Source organism: Platalea leucorodia (genome assembly GCF_965183815.1).
Source record: "Platalea leucorodia genome assembly, chromosome: 1".
Taxonomy (NCBI): domain Eukaryota; kingdom Metazoa; phylum Chordata; class Aves; order Pelecaniformes; family Threskiornithidae; genus Platalea; species Platalea leucorodia.
In genome coordinates this window covers 15,760,669-15,776,160 of record NC_138823.1, presented here as the reverse complement: position 1 = coordinate 15,776,160, position 15,492 = coordinate 15,760,669, and the positions used below count along the sequence as shown (strand labels likewise).

At 44.7% G+C, this 15,492-nt stretch overlaps 1 protein-coding gene across 1 annotated transcript in view; it reads right to left on the bottom strand.

Annotated features, from left to right (window-relative positions):
• The window catches only part of EXT1 (exostosin glycosyltransferase 1), a 180,729-nt gene that overhangs the window by 15,394 nt on the left and 149,843 nt on the right, over positions 1–15,492 (bottom strand). The window contains exons 2-4 of the mRNA XM_082328056.1: positions 10,071–10,164; positions 6,741–6,848; positions 2,868–2,987 (exon numbers count right to left, since the gene is read on the bottom strand). Of these exons, the coding sequence (XP_082184182.1) occupies positions 2,868–2,987; positions 6,741–6,848; positions 10,071–10,164 (322 nt within the window). The remainder of the gene's footprint in view (positions 1–2,867; positions 2,988–6,740; positions 6,849–10,070; positions 10,165–15,492) is intronic.

The following is a 15,492-nucleotide window of genomic DNA, read 5'->3' as shown; positions in this document are numbered from 1 at the left end:
TGGGGAGCTGGCCTCGGTGATTTACCACAGCTAACAAAGGGAAGATTCATTTATCACGCTCCTGGTCTACAGAAGAAACCTAGCTGTCTGTCATGACAGAGGGAAGAAAAGACAACTTGGCAGAAAGAGAACAGAAAAGTATAAAAAAAGAACATGGAAGACCAATGAATTAAAATGCGGAGTGTTTAGCGCTGCCCATATTGCAGAGACAGCAGCTACACAGTCTCTCCAATAAGAGTGTCAGAGGAGGAAGGGGTTAAGATCTCTGGTGAGATCTCCCTTTTCTTTTTGGAATTCATTAATGATCCGATACTTTTGTCTCCCTCATCCTCACGCTTCAAAAAGTTCACATATTGCCTTAATCATTGCTGCTTCTCAACATGCCCCAGCCAAGCATCAAACATTTCTTGTCTGTACTTTGTGCTGTCCCTCTCCCCTGCTCTTCCCGAGCGCAGGACTGAGCATGCTGCACAGGGATTTAGGGATGGTTTGGGTTTGTTTTCAGAGAAGGCCAAGCTGAAAAAGCGCAGATACACTGGAGCATGTGTCTGGATGGTGTTTGCAGCAGTCCACTGCTGCGCTGCCAGCGCTCCCACTCGCCAGCCTGCGGCAGACAGTCATGAACATCGTTTCCTAACCCACAGCATGTCCTTGGCACCGGGCAGTTCCTCTGTGCCTGCAATATGGGGTTGCTGGCCAAATGATTCAAACCTCTCATTTTGGGCTATGAGCTGTTTGGCTTAGGCCACCACATGCTGTGAAAAGGTCAAGGACCTTAAAATGTGACTTAATGTTTTCAGAGGCATCCAGGATAAAGGGCAGAGAAGAGCTGTGATGTCCTTGCAGACACCTGAGTTGGTGAAGACTTTTTCTGTACTGATATCCTCACATGTGCATATGTACCAGCACTGCAGTTAGCAGGCAAGTGATTATTCTGACGCTATTTAGCATCATCAGAGCATTCTGTGTTACAACAGAAAATGGATAACATCCACCAGAAAAAAATAATCCTGCTAGGAATTTACTTCCAGGCATCAGATTTTAAGAAGAGGATATACTGCTTGCAGATTTCGGACACCAGAAATCCCTCTCAACTGTCTTATTCCTTTCCTAAGGAAAGTTAACTCAGGACTTTACTTAGGCAAGTTGAAATGTGAAACAAGCATCTGTTCGTAAGAACAGAATCCTTCTTAGCTGTCTCAAAAATCTCTGAGAGTCTTGAATTACAAAATAAACAAAAAACCCCTCAAACCAAAACCACCCTCGCAAACAAATGAAAAAACCCAGAACATAACTTCAACACCAGGCATACATTACGCGGCTTCATTAAATTAAACCTTCCAGGAAGATTTTTTGTTTTCACTTTAGTTTTTCCCCTCCAAGCAGCAACTCCAGCTTGCTGGCTGCCCAGCTGCTTCAGCTTTATTACGGGTTTTGCTGTCCCCTGGGCACCTGCGGCCACATGGGCCAACGTGTCCCGGGGCAGCGCTAAAGACACAGCTGTGAGCGCGGGGGCCTGGCGCAATGGACACCAAGGCCATGGGGGCCGCAGGTTACGGCCCCTCGAGAGCAGCCCCAGCAGGGGCAGGAGAGGGGCAGTGAGGAGAGCCATGCACCCCTCTCCTTTAGCGATCCCTAATGATAACAAAGTGTGTGTAAGGAAGGGGCAGATGATACACGAGGCACCCTGATTGTCCTTACGGGTACTTCTGTAACGGTAAATTAGACTGCGAGCGCTGGCACGTGGTCTTCCAGCTTTGTTAGTCTGATCCTGGTGCGGGCTGCGATAATTATCGCTATCTCATCCGTGCTTATGGGGAGTTTGAGGATGCAGAGCAGTTCCCAGCAGGCAGCACAGATGAAGACATGCTCTTCCAGGGGGAGGAGAGCATTGCAAGGATAGCTATGCCAGGGGCTCTGAAAACGTTCCCTGGCTGGTTTTCTTCACTGGCACAGAAAAACCTAAGGGAGTGTCTTGCAGCAGCTGGAGGTAGATCAGCCACGGGCAACCTGTGCTGCAGGCAGCAGCACTCATTTGCAGTTTTCAGGGGGAAGCAGGCACAGCGGGAAATGTGGAACTTTACAACTGTGCACAAAGACGGATGCAATTGCAGAAGCATTAGCATAAGACGAATGCATCTGCACCTACAAAGTGAGCCACTTTCAGTGGTAAAAGTGTGTCAAAAATTCATGTGCAAAATTGTGAAACAATTAGAAGAGAAACCTGCTTTTGAAATTGTAGCCTGGGCCCTACTTCTAAAGAGCCTTTCATCTCTCTGTCTGTGAATTCAGAAAGGATTCTCTCCACATTTGAGATCATCTGTCTCCCTGTTTAATAGAAGTCTAATTATGATTATTGATTAATATTTTATAAGGATGATCAGGCCTTTCCCTTATCCTGTGTGTGAAGATAAAACAGTGATTTACAAGCCCCCCCTTTTCCTTCAGCCAGACCAATAGCCCCATCACAAGCCATCAAAATGCTAAGGAATGGTCAAGGAAGAGCTTTACAGTAATATGTTTTCCAAAACGAATTCCAGAAAGGTTTCTTAAAGAAACATATTCACTACCAATGACAAGGGTAGTGATTCATGAGCCATAAAGCCTTGTGAAGGCAAGATCACACATGACAACTTTTCCATGTGTCAGGTAGCTCCCATTTTTCACTGTGTCAATTTTCTAATGTGGATTCCGATAATGAAGAAAGTATTTCCTTAGGGGAGAAAACTTATCAACATGCCGGACTTTTCTCCAGTGACCAATTGCATGTCATGAAAACCAAGGTCCAATGCCGGCTGAGGACAGGAGCAGCTGGACAGGTATGGAAACCTTGCTGCTCGGCAAGGTCCCAGACAATTTTTACTCACCTCTAGTGTAGTCAATACAATCTTCTCAACTGAAGAAAAATAAGCCTCCCACAAGAACTGTGTCTGCTGTCTAAGTGCTAGGATTTTATCCTGATGGATAGACCTGATTGTAGAAGGAATCTGTAATACAAGATGTAATACAGTCAGAGGCTTCAGAAAACAACGCAATCCCATCAAATTAATATGCTGCTGACAAGCCCTCTCCTCTATTAGCAAGCTGCGCAGCTTCAGCGCTCCTGTCTGAGAGAGATGTGGGTGTCAACACTTAAAGCCTTGATGTAAAATGAATGAGACACAACCCTTTATAACCTTTGGTACTGAATATATGACTTTTTTTTAATCTGCCCTCTTTTAGTTTTTGGTCATTTTATGGTAACAAAAGCTCCCTCTCCCCAGCACTGTGGCGTGGCACAGTAAGGAGCTCCTCCATACATCTCTCATGCACAAAGCTTTCCATGGACTAGTATTTTCACAAACTAGTACCTGCAAGTCTTGAGAGTCCAATAATCCCCACTCTCAAAGTGTATTAAAGGGATCTGGAATTGCGTTTACCGCAGCATGGCAACACTAAGTGCCCTAAGGAAAACATAGCAACATCTCAAGAAAGACTCCACTTTTGGGGAGCCTGCGGATCAAATTGCATTTTACTAATTACTGTGGGTGGAAAGAATAACGTGTCCCACGCCACCTGTTATTCACAAGGGAAAACACTGCTTCTTTTTTCCCCTCTCCATTAAATCAACATGTTAATTCTGGTATAAGTTGCCTTACAAATAAAACGCAAATTGTCCTGCTGTGATGCTTTGCCATTAAAAAAGTAGCTGCTCACTGGACCAGAAGGGGAGGGCTTCACTTCTACGTCTTTCCCCATCCCCACATCCCTCTTCCACACTGGAGGGAAACTAATGTACGTACATGTCATTCTTTAACTTAGGACCTTGACTAAGGCCTCCAGTACCCCACTTTGACAGTGCAAATTGACATTATCAAGGGAATTTAACTGCAATTTGCTTCAATTACAAGGGCTACTCACAGCACCAGAAAGCCATCTAGGATAGGCTGCTGATTTGTGTTCATTTTTTCTAGGAATGAAGAGTTGTGCTTTTGCGCCTACTTTTTTGTGATTTCAAATTAGGCCCACCTTGTTCTCAGACATTCATTTCTCATAAATCTTTTACCTAAGTCATTAGTTGTAAAAGCATAGACCTGGGCTGTGTGTTGCTTTTTGCACATCCCAGCTCATTCTGAAGTTTACCTGCACCCCACCACATCCCGCCCTTGCCTGACCGGAACACACTTTGCTTATTCCTAAAATATTGAGAGGCGGCAGTGATCATTATTTGCTTTCACATGCTCCAGAATCAAATGATTGCACACGAAACATCTTCCTGAAGAAAATTTGAGATTTTAAGAATTTATATGTAAAAAATTTCCACAAGAATCAGTAACTTCTTTACTGCATTGTCTGCATCCAGGACTGCACACTGTGTCCAACAGGACCATGGCTCCACAGGGTGCAGTGTCAGATGGGACAATCTCTGCTCTCTAAGACCTTCGACTCTTAGACCTTCATCTTAGAGACACTGCTAACTAGAATACAGAATTTGAGCTTGTAAGAGAGTTAGCAATACAGCAAGGTGGAACAGAAGAAAACGGTCAGACTGTCGAAGACGGTACTTTATGTTCCTTCGCTATAGGCCCTTTAGGGAAAACACAGGTCGTTAGGTAAAATATTCCCTGCAAATCCAGTATGAAAGATAGAAGCTAAAAACATGTGTTTACAGTACATGTTTTTTTAACTGATCACGGCAGTAGTCCAGAGTGGTAAATAACTGCATCAAATCTCATCTTTTGAGGTGAATATTCTTTTTTTTCATTACTTTTCCAATAAGTTCCAATAAGTAGAGGGCTAATGAACATTACCTGTACTGGCTGTACACGGATGTGTATTAATCACACCTGGGATCATTATCAACAGCAAACACATGACCAAAGTCACTTCACAAGTGGTGATACGGCATTTTTTCTATTCACTCATTCATTTCATTGCATTATGTGCAACCTTGCGTGTGTGTGCATACGTGTGTGAGCAAGAAATAAAATCAATACTCATTCCCAACTACGCCTTCTGAAAGGGAAGGCTGCTCTGATGGTGAAGGGTACTGCAAGAAGTGATGATTTTACAGACCACACCACACTTGCAAGTGCCTGCAAACGCAGTGCCAAGGTTAAAAAAAAGCCTTGGTGCCTGCTCCATTACAACAGCTGGAAAGAAAAATCAGAGCTCCCATTTTAACTGCATTTGCCTATTAGTTATTAATCTACTTGTCCAGAAAGACAAGTGGGGAAAATGATGTATTAATACTAATCTGGCAGGATTACACTGGAATTATTAGAATGGGATGACGTCTTAATAAAAGGTCATTTCAGTAATAAGTAGGGGGAAGGGAAAAACCACCCTGCACAAATCAATGCAGAAAGGCTGGATTAAGCTCTCCCAGCGCTATGATGAGGAGAATATGCAAATAAAAACATCTGAGCTGCTCTCAAACAGGAAATGAAAAACTGTAACACAACAAAAACATCTCCCAGAGCAGACATTCAGGCCCTCTGCCAGCTCTTTAAAAACACTGTTAATAACGGTGCAGTGGCTGTTCAATATGGAAGCAGCTGTGAAGAGAACGAATGGCATGTTACCGGAAAGCATGAAGATCAGCAACTTATTATTATTTAAAGAGAGAAATAATTTTGCACAGAAAAATGTGCTGTCCACAGAAGCAAAAATCAAATGGCCCTTTTGTATTTGCAGCTTGTATCGCATTAAGGAGAACAGGCAGCACTTTGCAAGGCTTGCTAGGCCAGCTCTTCACAAATATTTACTTCTTCAGACAAGTAAATAGGCATCTAAAGAGATTTTCAAAAGTACTTCATTTTTGGGTTGCCAAGACACCTGTACATTTGAAGGCTCCTCTCTGTGGGTGACAATAGCTTGCCACTTTGGAAATGAGTTAAATTCCACCATAAAAGAAAAACCTTCTTAGTGGCTACTTGGTGGCTATTCCAGATCTCATGGATCTCAGCTTCATGCTGGGCAATGGCATTTTATCAAATGCTACTTTGGGGAAACTAGTTTTTCAACAACTTTTTCTAACATCACTTCTCCACATACTTTACACAATGTATTTAGACCAAAAAGCCCACTTAGGGAAACAGAAAAAAAAAATCTAGTGAATTTAAAACCAAAGTAGAAGGTATGCAGAAGAAATGCTGAAGGTAGCAGGGAATTTCTAACTTCTCAGCCTGCTTTTGTTCCATGATCTCAAGGAGATTAACAAAAAGTGACATGAACACTGCTTCAGAAAGCAATGATGTTACATGACAGACATCAGAAAAGGGACATATTCTGCCTCCCACAAAAATGTTAGGTGGTAACTCCTGCTTGAGAAAAATACCTGCTTTCCTGAGGAGTCCCTTCCGTATGTACCAGCCAGCCACGCAGCGCTGGTGGGACTCCTGAGGATACACTATTTCTGAAGGACGAGAGCAGAACCTGCCTTCAAATGTTTTCTCTCTCATCACAGCACCTGGTCCAGGACAGCTCTGCCTCAGAGAGGCACCGGAAGAAATTTCATGCTCTTAGGAAAAATAAGTGTCTCCTGCGCTTAAGAATGTGGCCTGGTGGCTGCAATGACCTTCAGGTCAAAAAATGAATGATGTCATATTAAATGAGTTCATAACCAGTGTGACACAGACAATCCCTTCATGATAAAAATTCTTTTACAGCCCTGACCTTTTGGATTCATCTTCCCCGTCCATTTAGATGGCGGCAGCAATAATCAACTGATCCGCTGAAGGCCGCCGTCTTTTTCTTACCTGTAATAACAATCTCTCATCGCCTATGACGGCAGCTTGGTTCCAATCAATCACTTCCGAGAACGGCAACTCCCATCCGTTGCTGAGCATAACCGGGACGCAGGCAGCCTGCAGCACACAGAGGCATCGCAGCCGTGAGCAGGTACCCGACCACGAGGGCAAGCTCCGAGGTTCGCACCCACACCGCTACTGTCATTTTCTGTAAAAGCTCTGAGCCAGCTCTCGTGAAGGTGGTCAGCAGAGGCAACATGGCAAAGAACACCAGAAGCTAGAGACCACAGGAGGGCAGCCCAAATTTTTATGGTTTTCCACTTTGCGCTTATTCATATTCACTGCGAGGTGGGGTTTGTATGGAGAGTGACATTTGAAATCCGGTGCTTACACTGCCCGACGAGGGCAGAACGGTTAAAATGCTGCAGATGTAACACCGGAGAATTTAACACAAAATGATGGCCTCCCTCGCTGCTTTGTGAACCATTCAGCAGGGAGCGAACTCCCTCCATTTTTATATGTTGCAAGACAACCCTACAGAAAATATAGATCATATTTAATCCCAGAGCACTTTTGCCACAAAGGAGGAGTGAATTCCCTGTCCTGTTTGATATCAACTCTCCAAACAGAGGCAACTACACAAACACAACTCATCTGTCATCACCTGTCTACAAAAGTAAGAATTGCTTTCTGTCTTAAAACAAACAAAAAGCATACACATTTAGTATCTATTTCATAGCAGTATGATCTGTCTAAATTATTTAATCCTCTACGAGTTGTGCAAGTTCCTCTGGCCAGACAGCAAGTTTGCGAAAATTCAGTAAATAGGGCAGTATTTCCGTAAATAAGTGATCGCCACCATGTTCTGGTCAGCCAGATCACAACACGATCCAAACCAAAAGCCTCCCGATGTGATGCAAGAACCTGCTACCAGAGGATATGGATTGAGCCTGTGCTCTGGTTCAGTTTCTTTTGGATCGAGACAAGCTTAAATGCTCTGAATTTGGTCCCAACCAGGGTCAGTCCCTCTTGTACCTCCCAGAAGATGGCATAAAGGGGAACCTTTCAGACTGCTGTACCTTCCTTGGTAACATATGTTACACACAGGATCTTAGACTGGTCAAGTCTCTGCATTACTGCAGTGCTTATAACGTGTAAAGAACTGTGATCTTCTGTAAGGAAATGACATTAGTGCATGAAAAAAGCCAACCAGAAAACACTTAGCAATGTGTTTTCATGTTTAAAACATTCCACTAATGTGGATTACGTCTTTCAACATGCCCTGGAGCCAGACAGAAATTGTGAATTCATCATAATTGGTGAATACTGCTGCTAGCCTGCTAGGAAAATACTCAGTGCCTGCATTTTATCATCATCAACCTGGAGCCTCCAACTTCTGTACAGTGACGTACGCTCCCTGCTTTCTTCTCCTGAGATGATGTATCTAGCAGAAGCTGCATGACTTGTGGCCCAGATGAGAGAAGAGCTGAGCAGTGCTCTTCGGGAGGATCCGAAGTGACTCGTCATCCCCAATAAGTCAGTCCCACTTCTTCCTCCAAAGAGGCTGGAGAGGGAACAGCACTTTGCAGGCTATTAATCTTCTCCTGAGTAGGAGCAAAGAGGTAAGTGACAGTCCAAAACTTGGATCTCAAATGTGACAGTAGGTGTGGGGTTCAGTGGTTAAACCTAAGCGCCCAGCGCATGCTCTAGGGTATCCAAGAAACCCATCAAAGGCTGGCAGACATGACACAGGATCTACTGGAGACCTTCTGGAGAAGCAGCAGAAAGCCAGAAGGGTAACCCTGGGCTTCTAAAATGACACTATACACCTACATTTAGGTACCGGAATCCTGCTCTGCATTGCAGTAAACAATACTCTTTAATAGCGTCTGGGACATTTTGTGGTTGATGAAGAAAAGTGATGTGATGCTATTCATTAACAGCTTTACTGCCGATGTTGGGACACTTCCCAAATGGCAAAAGGACACCCGGAGGCAGGACCCTGAAAGGTGCCCTCATTTGCCATCTCACTGACACCAAGAAGTGCCTCTGCCTCCCCTTCCCTCCACTCCAGCCCCCATGGAAATCCAGATGCCAGTTCTAGAGGGGACCTGCAGCATCTCCCAAGGTGCTCTGTATGGCTGACTGAAGATCCAGGACCCCAGGCTGAGCTGAAGCTTGCCAAAAAAAACGGTCACGCTGGCTGCAGCCAGAGTAGGTCAGTGTCGGGCTTGATCACTGTGCTGCCAAGCAGCCCGGCTGCCAGTGACTCAGGAGCCCCTTCGCATTGCCCTCTGCTGCTGGCCAACAGCAAAAAAGGGAGACCATTAACCAAAATGGTTATGAGGGCCACAAAAATGATCAGAGGGATGGAACACCTCTGCTATGAGGAAAGGCTGAGAGAGCTGGGGTTGTTCAGCCTGGAGAAGAGAAGGCTGCGGGGAGACCTTATTGCAGCCTTTCAGTACTTGAAGGGGGCTTGTAAGAAAGACGGGGACAGACTTTTTAGCAGGGCAAATAGTGATAGGACAAGGGGCAATGGTTTTAAACTAAAAGAGGGGAGATTCGGACTAGATATAAGGAAGAAATTTTTTACAATGAGGGTAATGAAACACTGGAATGGGTTGCCCAGAGAGGTGGTAGATGCCCCATCCTTGGAAACATTCAAGGCCAGGCTGGATGGGGCTCTGAGCAACCTGATTGAGTTGTAGATGTCCCTGCCCATGGCAGGGGGGATGGACAAGATGAACTTTCAAGGTTCCTTCCATCCCAAAGCATTCTATGATTCTATGAAAATCTTTTTAAAAGGTGAAGGGGATTCAGGAGCTGTCCCAGACACACTGCGAGCTCCCTGAGATCAGCCTACGGCCACCTTCATGTGAAGCTTCCATTTGGGGCTTTACAACCTCCAGGCCACCTTCTGCATGTTCAGCAAGCACCATCTCAAGACAGGCAATGCATAAGCAGGTCTGTTTTGGCTACATGAAAACAAAAAGCTATTTTTACTGCCCTGGGGCTTACTTGTAGAGGCCAGTGTCTCCCACGGAAAGTCTCACAGCTTGATAAAATACTACTCTAAACTGGTCCAACCTCTCGGCCTCACCACATCCAGGGAAACCCTCTTCCTGGAGGTAACGCAATTCAGCCTTCAGATGAGCTCAGTGCTCAGCCCCTCCTGGGAAGAAGCTGCCAATTGCTCCAGAAGTATGAATAGAGCCTTTCGCAAAGTGGATTACTGTCCGCTAGGGAAATGAAACACATTTTCCTCCTCCCCACCTCCTTGCTATTGCACGCTGAATTGCAGCCAGCGTAGCCGATGCTTTAAACTGCAGCTCTTACCTGCAAGGCTTCCAGAAACCTGAAAGAGCCAAGCCTGCGGCCACGGGGAACCAGACAGAAAGTGGCATTGTGCAGCATTTCACGGTAATCATACCTAACAAGAAGAGGGGAGAAAAGAGAAAATTCAATTAGTGGTGAGTCCTAGAGTAACTGGGTGTGAAAATGCAAACAGCTGTTGAGATACATCTGGATAAAATCATCCCTGACGAAGACCGCTCACCACTAGCTCCCTCCATGCACGCGTGTGTCAGCCGTCTCCCCGGCTCCTTTTTGTTCCTCCTCAGGAGCAAACACCATGGGAGAGAGCTGGGAAGAGTGGTAATGAAACTGAGAAGGAAGGAAATAATTTCGCCTTTGCACTAATCAGCCATTTCTATATAAACAGGCGCGCATTAGTTCTAACAACAAACTTATATTAAATATTTTTATACCCAAAGCATTCTTGCGGCACTTCTGTGACCCTGACTTCTATTCAGATTTAGTCAAAGTCATGCACAATTGTGTTCATTTCTGCACAAGAGGTTTGTACAAAGCAAAAAATATTCAAACTATGCCAAAGAAATCTTCCCTTATCAAGCAGGCACGAAAAAAGGGACGGGGCGGCGGGGTGTGTTACAATGACTCACTTGGTGGTTATTGTCAAGTGTGGTGAGAGGGATAAACTGCCAAATTTTGGCAATTAACCACATAGCTGCAATGACCCCTGCTCCTCCGAATTAAAACTTTAAGTCCTTATAGAGACTCCCGGGTTTTTTCCTGATTCCATCAATCACCTCAAAACCATTCACCAAAACCACACATCAAATCCTAACAGTTTCCAGCCTGTTATTAGCTAATTGTACTTCCAGGGAACCCATGGAACTGCGAATGGCAGCCACCTCATCTGAGACAAAAGGATCCAGATTAAACACCCTCCGCTCTCCAGAGCGTCCTGGACTCTGCAGACAGATGTTATTTTGACAGTAACTTGTGGCACTGAAATTTTCTAACACTAATAATCTAATTTAACCGTATCCTGCAGGCACAGCATTTTTTTTTTTGTATGTGTGTATATGTGTATGTATATACATATGTATATGATTATATTTTATATATAAAAAAGTCCGGATCTACGTTTGTATTCTCACACAGCCCAGACAGATGGGAGTAAGCCAATTTTCAATCATAAGCTCCGTCTTTAGGAAGAGACATCTTGCAAAGGCCCATTTGCTTAAACAAGCGTGTATAGCTAATTTGCACAAGAAAAGGTCACTGTGAATGGATTATCTCCACTGAGAGTAAAATAAAAACCCCCGTTGCATTAATTAAAACTACAAAACAGACTTCAAAGTACATTTTTTTTAAAATCATATCTCAACTTTGGTTAAAATACATATATACATATTCCATCTGAGTGGCAGCAATTTCTTTTTCTCCGTGTGGGATATTGATTGGCAGCCATGTCCCAGCTCACCAGCCAGCAGTGACACAGCACACGGGGGGGGGGGGGGAATTAGGAAACTGGAATACCAAAAGAATAAAAAAGTTGCCTTCTTTAAGCATTCCTATTTTACGTACCAAGAGGTCTGAGGCTCATCGCTTTCACTGTATATTGTATGACAGAAAATGTTAATAAATACCAGAAATAGAATACCCCGTAGGGCTAGAATATGCCAGTCAGAAGTCCCCCATCATTAGCTAGCTAAAAATGTAAAATCCCATTAATACCCCGGAATGCAACAATATCCACAAAACGTCGATGGCAGAACCGGAACACAAAGAAAAGCAGAGAACGAGGCCAGCGCAAGTAAGTCCTCCATATGCCAGCAATGCCTTATATTGGGCACCTTTTCTTTCATATCTAATTTGCTGATAGTAGGACAGATTTACAAAGGAAAAAAAAAGAAAAGGATTTTGTTGACCATTTCCCACCTGAAAACCAGTTAGCCTCTCGCTCCCATTTGTGCATTTTAAAGCCTAATGTGTGATTTATTGCTGAGCTCTGGAATAGCACGGTTCACGGTCATCAAGCAATTTATCTACATCATACGTACACAGAGCACCTCATCCTAACCTTGATGTATGGGCACAAAATTTCCACTCACTTCAGGGAGAACCCACAAATACAAGAGCAGACCCAGAGTAAGGCAATATCCATTGAGAGCTGCTGCAGTGAATGAATTGCACCGCAGATTCTTCTCATGAACAAATTTCTCTGCAATTTCAACCCAAATATTTTAAGGTGACTCGACACGATCTTTGAGCACAGCGCTAAGGGACTGATTTTCAGTTTAATCCCCCTCAGCGACCACTCCAGGATCAAACATCTATTTGAAATCCCTAAAGACAAGGTGCTAATTTTACTCCAACTAGTTCATGGGTAGCACGCAAAGCAATGGGGGTACCCTGCCTTAGCTGGAGGACAGAAGATAGCCCAGTATGTTTAAATACAAATTCGGAAATGCCTTTCACACAACACATGTAGCCAGCCACAAAAACATAAACATCTCCGTCAAGCTGCAAACGTAGCTTTGCAATTTGAAGCATCGCTTGCGGAGGAAATTGTTTACATGTCCCAAATAGTACTTCAGAGCCGAGTTTGCAGCAAAGACCATTTAATGTTTTTCTCAGACTGCCAGGCAGCTTTCGGAGGAGACCTTGGCCACAAAAACGTCACCTGGTGAATGAAGCTCCAGCCCACAGGCCATGGGGGGGACAGGGGCATCAGGGCAACCCTCAGTTCCAGACTCCTTCCCATTCAGCCCTGCAGGAACCATGCACGCAGCAGGAGGCTTGAGCTTTGCCGGTGTTTTGTCGGGGAGGAAGGGTTGCTTATGTACGATGGGCATGTTTTTCCACATAGGAAGCATACATGTCTCACCTGAAAGCATCTCTGCATAAGGTTATATCCCTTAACTCTGACTTGAAATGCTTTCAGTGAAGTCCGTGAGATAATCTCTATGATTAAAGGTAGGTATCTGAATTAAATCTTTGCTGGACTAGAAATTTCTCCTTTACTTGTCCAGGAGAGAAATCGGGGCTGGTGCAGACATCCAGGAACACCCTCTCAGCTACGGCAGGACACTTGTACATTAAGTACCGATCTGGCATCTATTGCAAATACCAGCATCGCATCAACAACAGGCTTGATTTCCCCACCATCTTCACTGACCAATTTCAACAAGACCTCAGGGAGGCAATGAAGTATTAATAACCCTGCTCGCAACTGGTGGAGGGGCCTTAAGTTACAGGGAAAATAGTCAAGTGTTTAGAAGAGGTTCTTTCAGAGCCTCCTCTTCTTCTTCTCCCCTGGCAATGGGGGTTAGATCCGTTTTCAGAACTACTTATTTCTGTTAGCGGTAATGCCTGAAGATGGCAGGGAGATTTGTTACAGTCTTCCAGCTTGCATCGCTGTGGTTTCTGCAAACCCCGAGCTGCCAGCTTGCGGGGACAGCTCTGCACTACCTGCCTGTCCAGATGCTCTGGTTCTACCTGGCTACGGAGGTTCTTCAGGCTCCGCTTGCAGCTGGGGGATCGCAGCAAAGACCAGCACCGCGGGGCGCTGCGCGGGCGGCCGGCCGGGCACTCCTTCCTTACTTGTGCCGCTTCGGTGTCCCACTCCTTCTGGCACTTTCCCTTCCTTCACTGCTGGCAGTTAATCTTCCCGAGCATTTACTGTAGGAAAGTTTTGAGAGGAGTCCTCTGCTTTGCTCAGAGGGTGTTTATTTCCAGAAAGCTCCTGGTTTCCATGTTAGGAGACTCCCAGGGAGAGGGGGCACATGCTTATTGCTCATATTCCTGTATTCCTTCATTTTGCACGCTTGCACAGAGGTAACATTTTACTGCCAATTTTAGGGTCGGCTTGGCCTGGGCCTCAGCTGCATCATTCAAACATGTTAAAATCCAAAATGCATATGCCTTCAAAATGACAGTTGGGGCTTTAAAACTAAAATAGCTACAGATTTAACCCAAAGCTGGCATCCTTCTGTAAGGATCAGCAGTGTGTTTTATTAACTTTCAGGCTTCTTTCCGTAATGATTAAGTGCACCTTGTTCACAGCTAATACCTTTTTAGGCAGCATAAACAAATAGCTCTATTTGTAATCAATTCTAATTTATTCACATTTTAATTGAAATATCCCCTCCCTGCTACCACCCATAGCTGAGAAAACATGGTCGGCCCCATCCATCATGCAGGTGTAAACACTGCAACGCCATGTGGGCAATTATCCCAAGGAGAACCGCTGCTCAGCCAAATGCTGTTACCATTTTAACTTCTTGATCCACCACATTGCTTCTGTCTTTCCCCATCCCCCCCTTTTTTTTTCCTTCTGATGTGCCGACCTTGTCAGTCAGCACGTGGATTAGAGGGCTGCTTGGGATTCCTGGCTCACCATTATCCCAAGGAGCCCGGGCAGGCTGCAGAGGCTCTGCAGTGACTAATCAGCCATGCCATACATTCCTTCTTACAGCTTAAGCATTTCCTCATGTCACTACACTCAAGAGATTATAAACTAGCCTGGGAAACATTTTCACTACCAATTTTAATATAAACTATTTTTTTCCAAAGCCACATCACCGTCACCATTGGTTGAAGAGAGGTCTAAAAACACGGTGGCTGTTTAGACCAGCAGATATGTCCAGCGACCCAGATGCAATGATTATCATACTTTATCCAGCTATATGTCACTTGTCACATAGGAATCACAAAGCAGCGTACATATTTTCTTATCTAATCCTCTGAACACTGATACTGTATACCATCACCATTCCCATTTCATAGATGGAAAACCTGAGATACAGATGACTGGTGGCTTCTCCAGCAGCTAGACAGACCTTGGGAACGCTAACCCCAGAGTCCTCACCTCCCTCCCTCTTCTCCAGTGATACAGCACTCACCGAAAACCAGCCGTATGTTATGGCTATCAAAATTCAAATGGAAATACAGGAGCAGAACCCAAACCAAACACAATGGGTTTAACCCAGCAGCACATATTTTAACAGTGCTACACATAATCCATCTTTTGGAAGATGCTGGAGCTCATCTTTGGCAGGGAGTGTCAGCACATACCGCTGTAGATGTCAGATGGGACTAGAGCTGTTTTTTTCTTTCCCGAGCCAAAAATTGCGATGGCACTTAACCAACTATGTCCAGGGCTCCCTCCCTGAATCTGCCAGCCCACAAATGCACGCTGCATCTTCCAGAAGTCTCTGCATCAGTTCAAGTGCTACAACAAAGACAGATATTAAACACCTACAACGCAAGGCTAAATGGCAGAGCGTTTCCCAGTTTTCCAGTATATTCAGTTTCAGCTATTAACCAATTGGCCAGTTTTCCATGTGTGAATGCTTAATGCAGATGGCTCTGAACTACTGGCTGGAGAGCCTGAAAAGAAACCCACTCTGTCACATGGAGCTTCTCGTTGCTTGGTTTCCATTAAGGT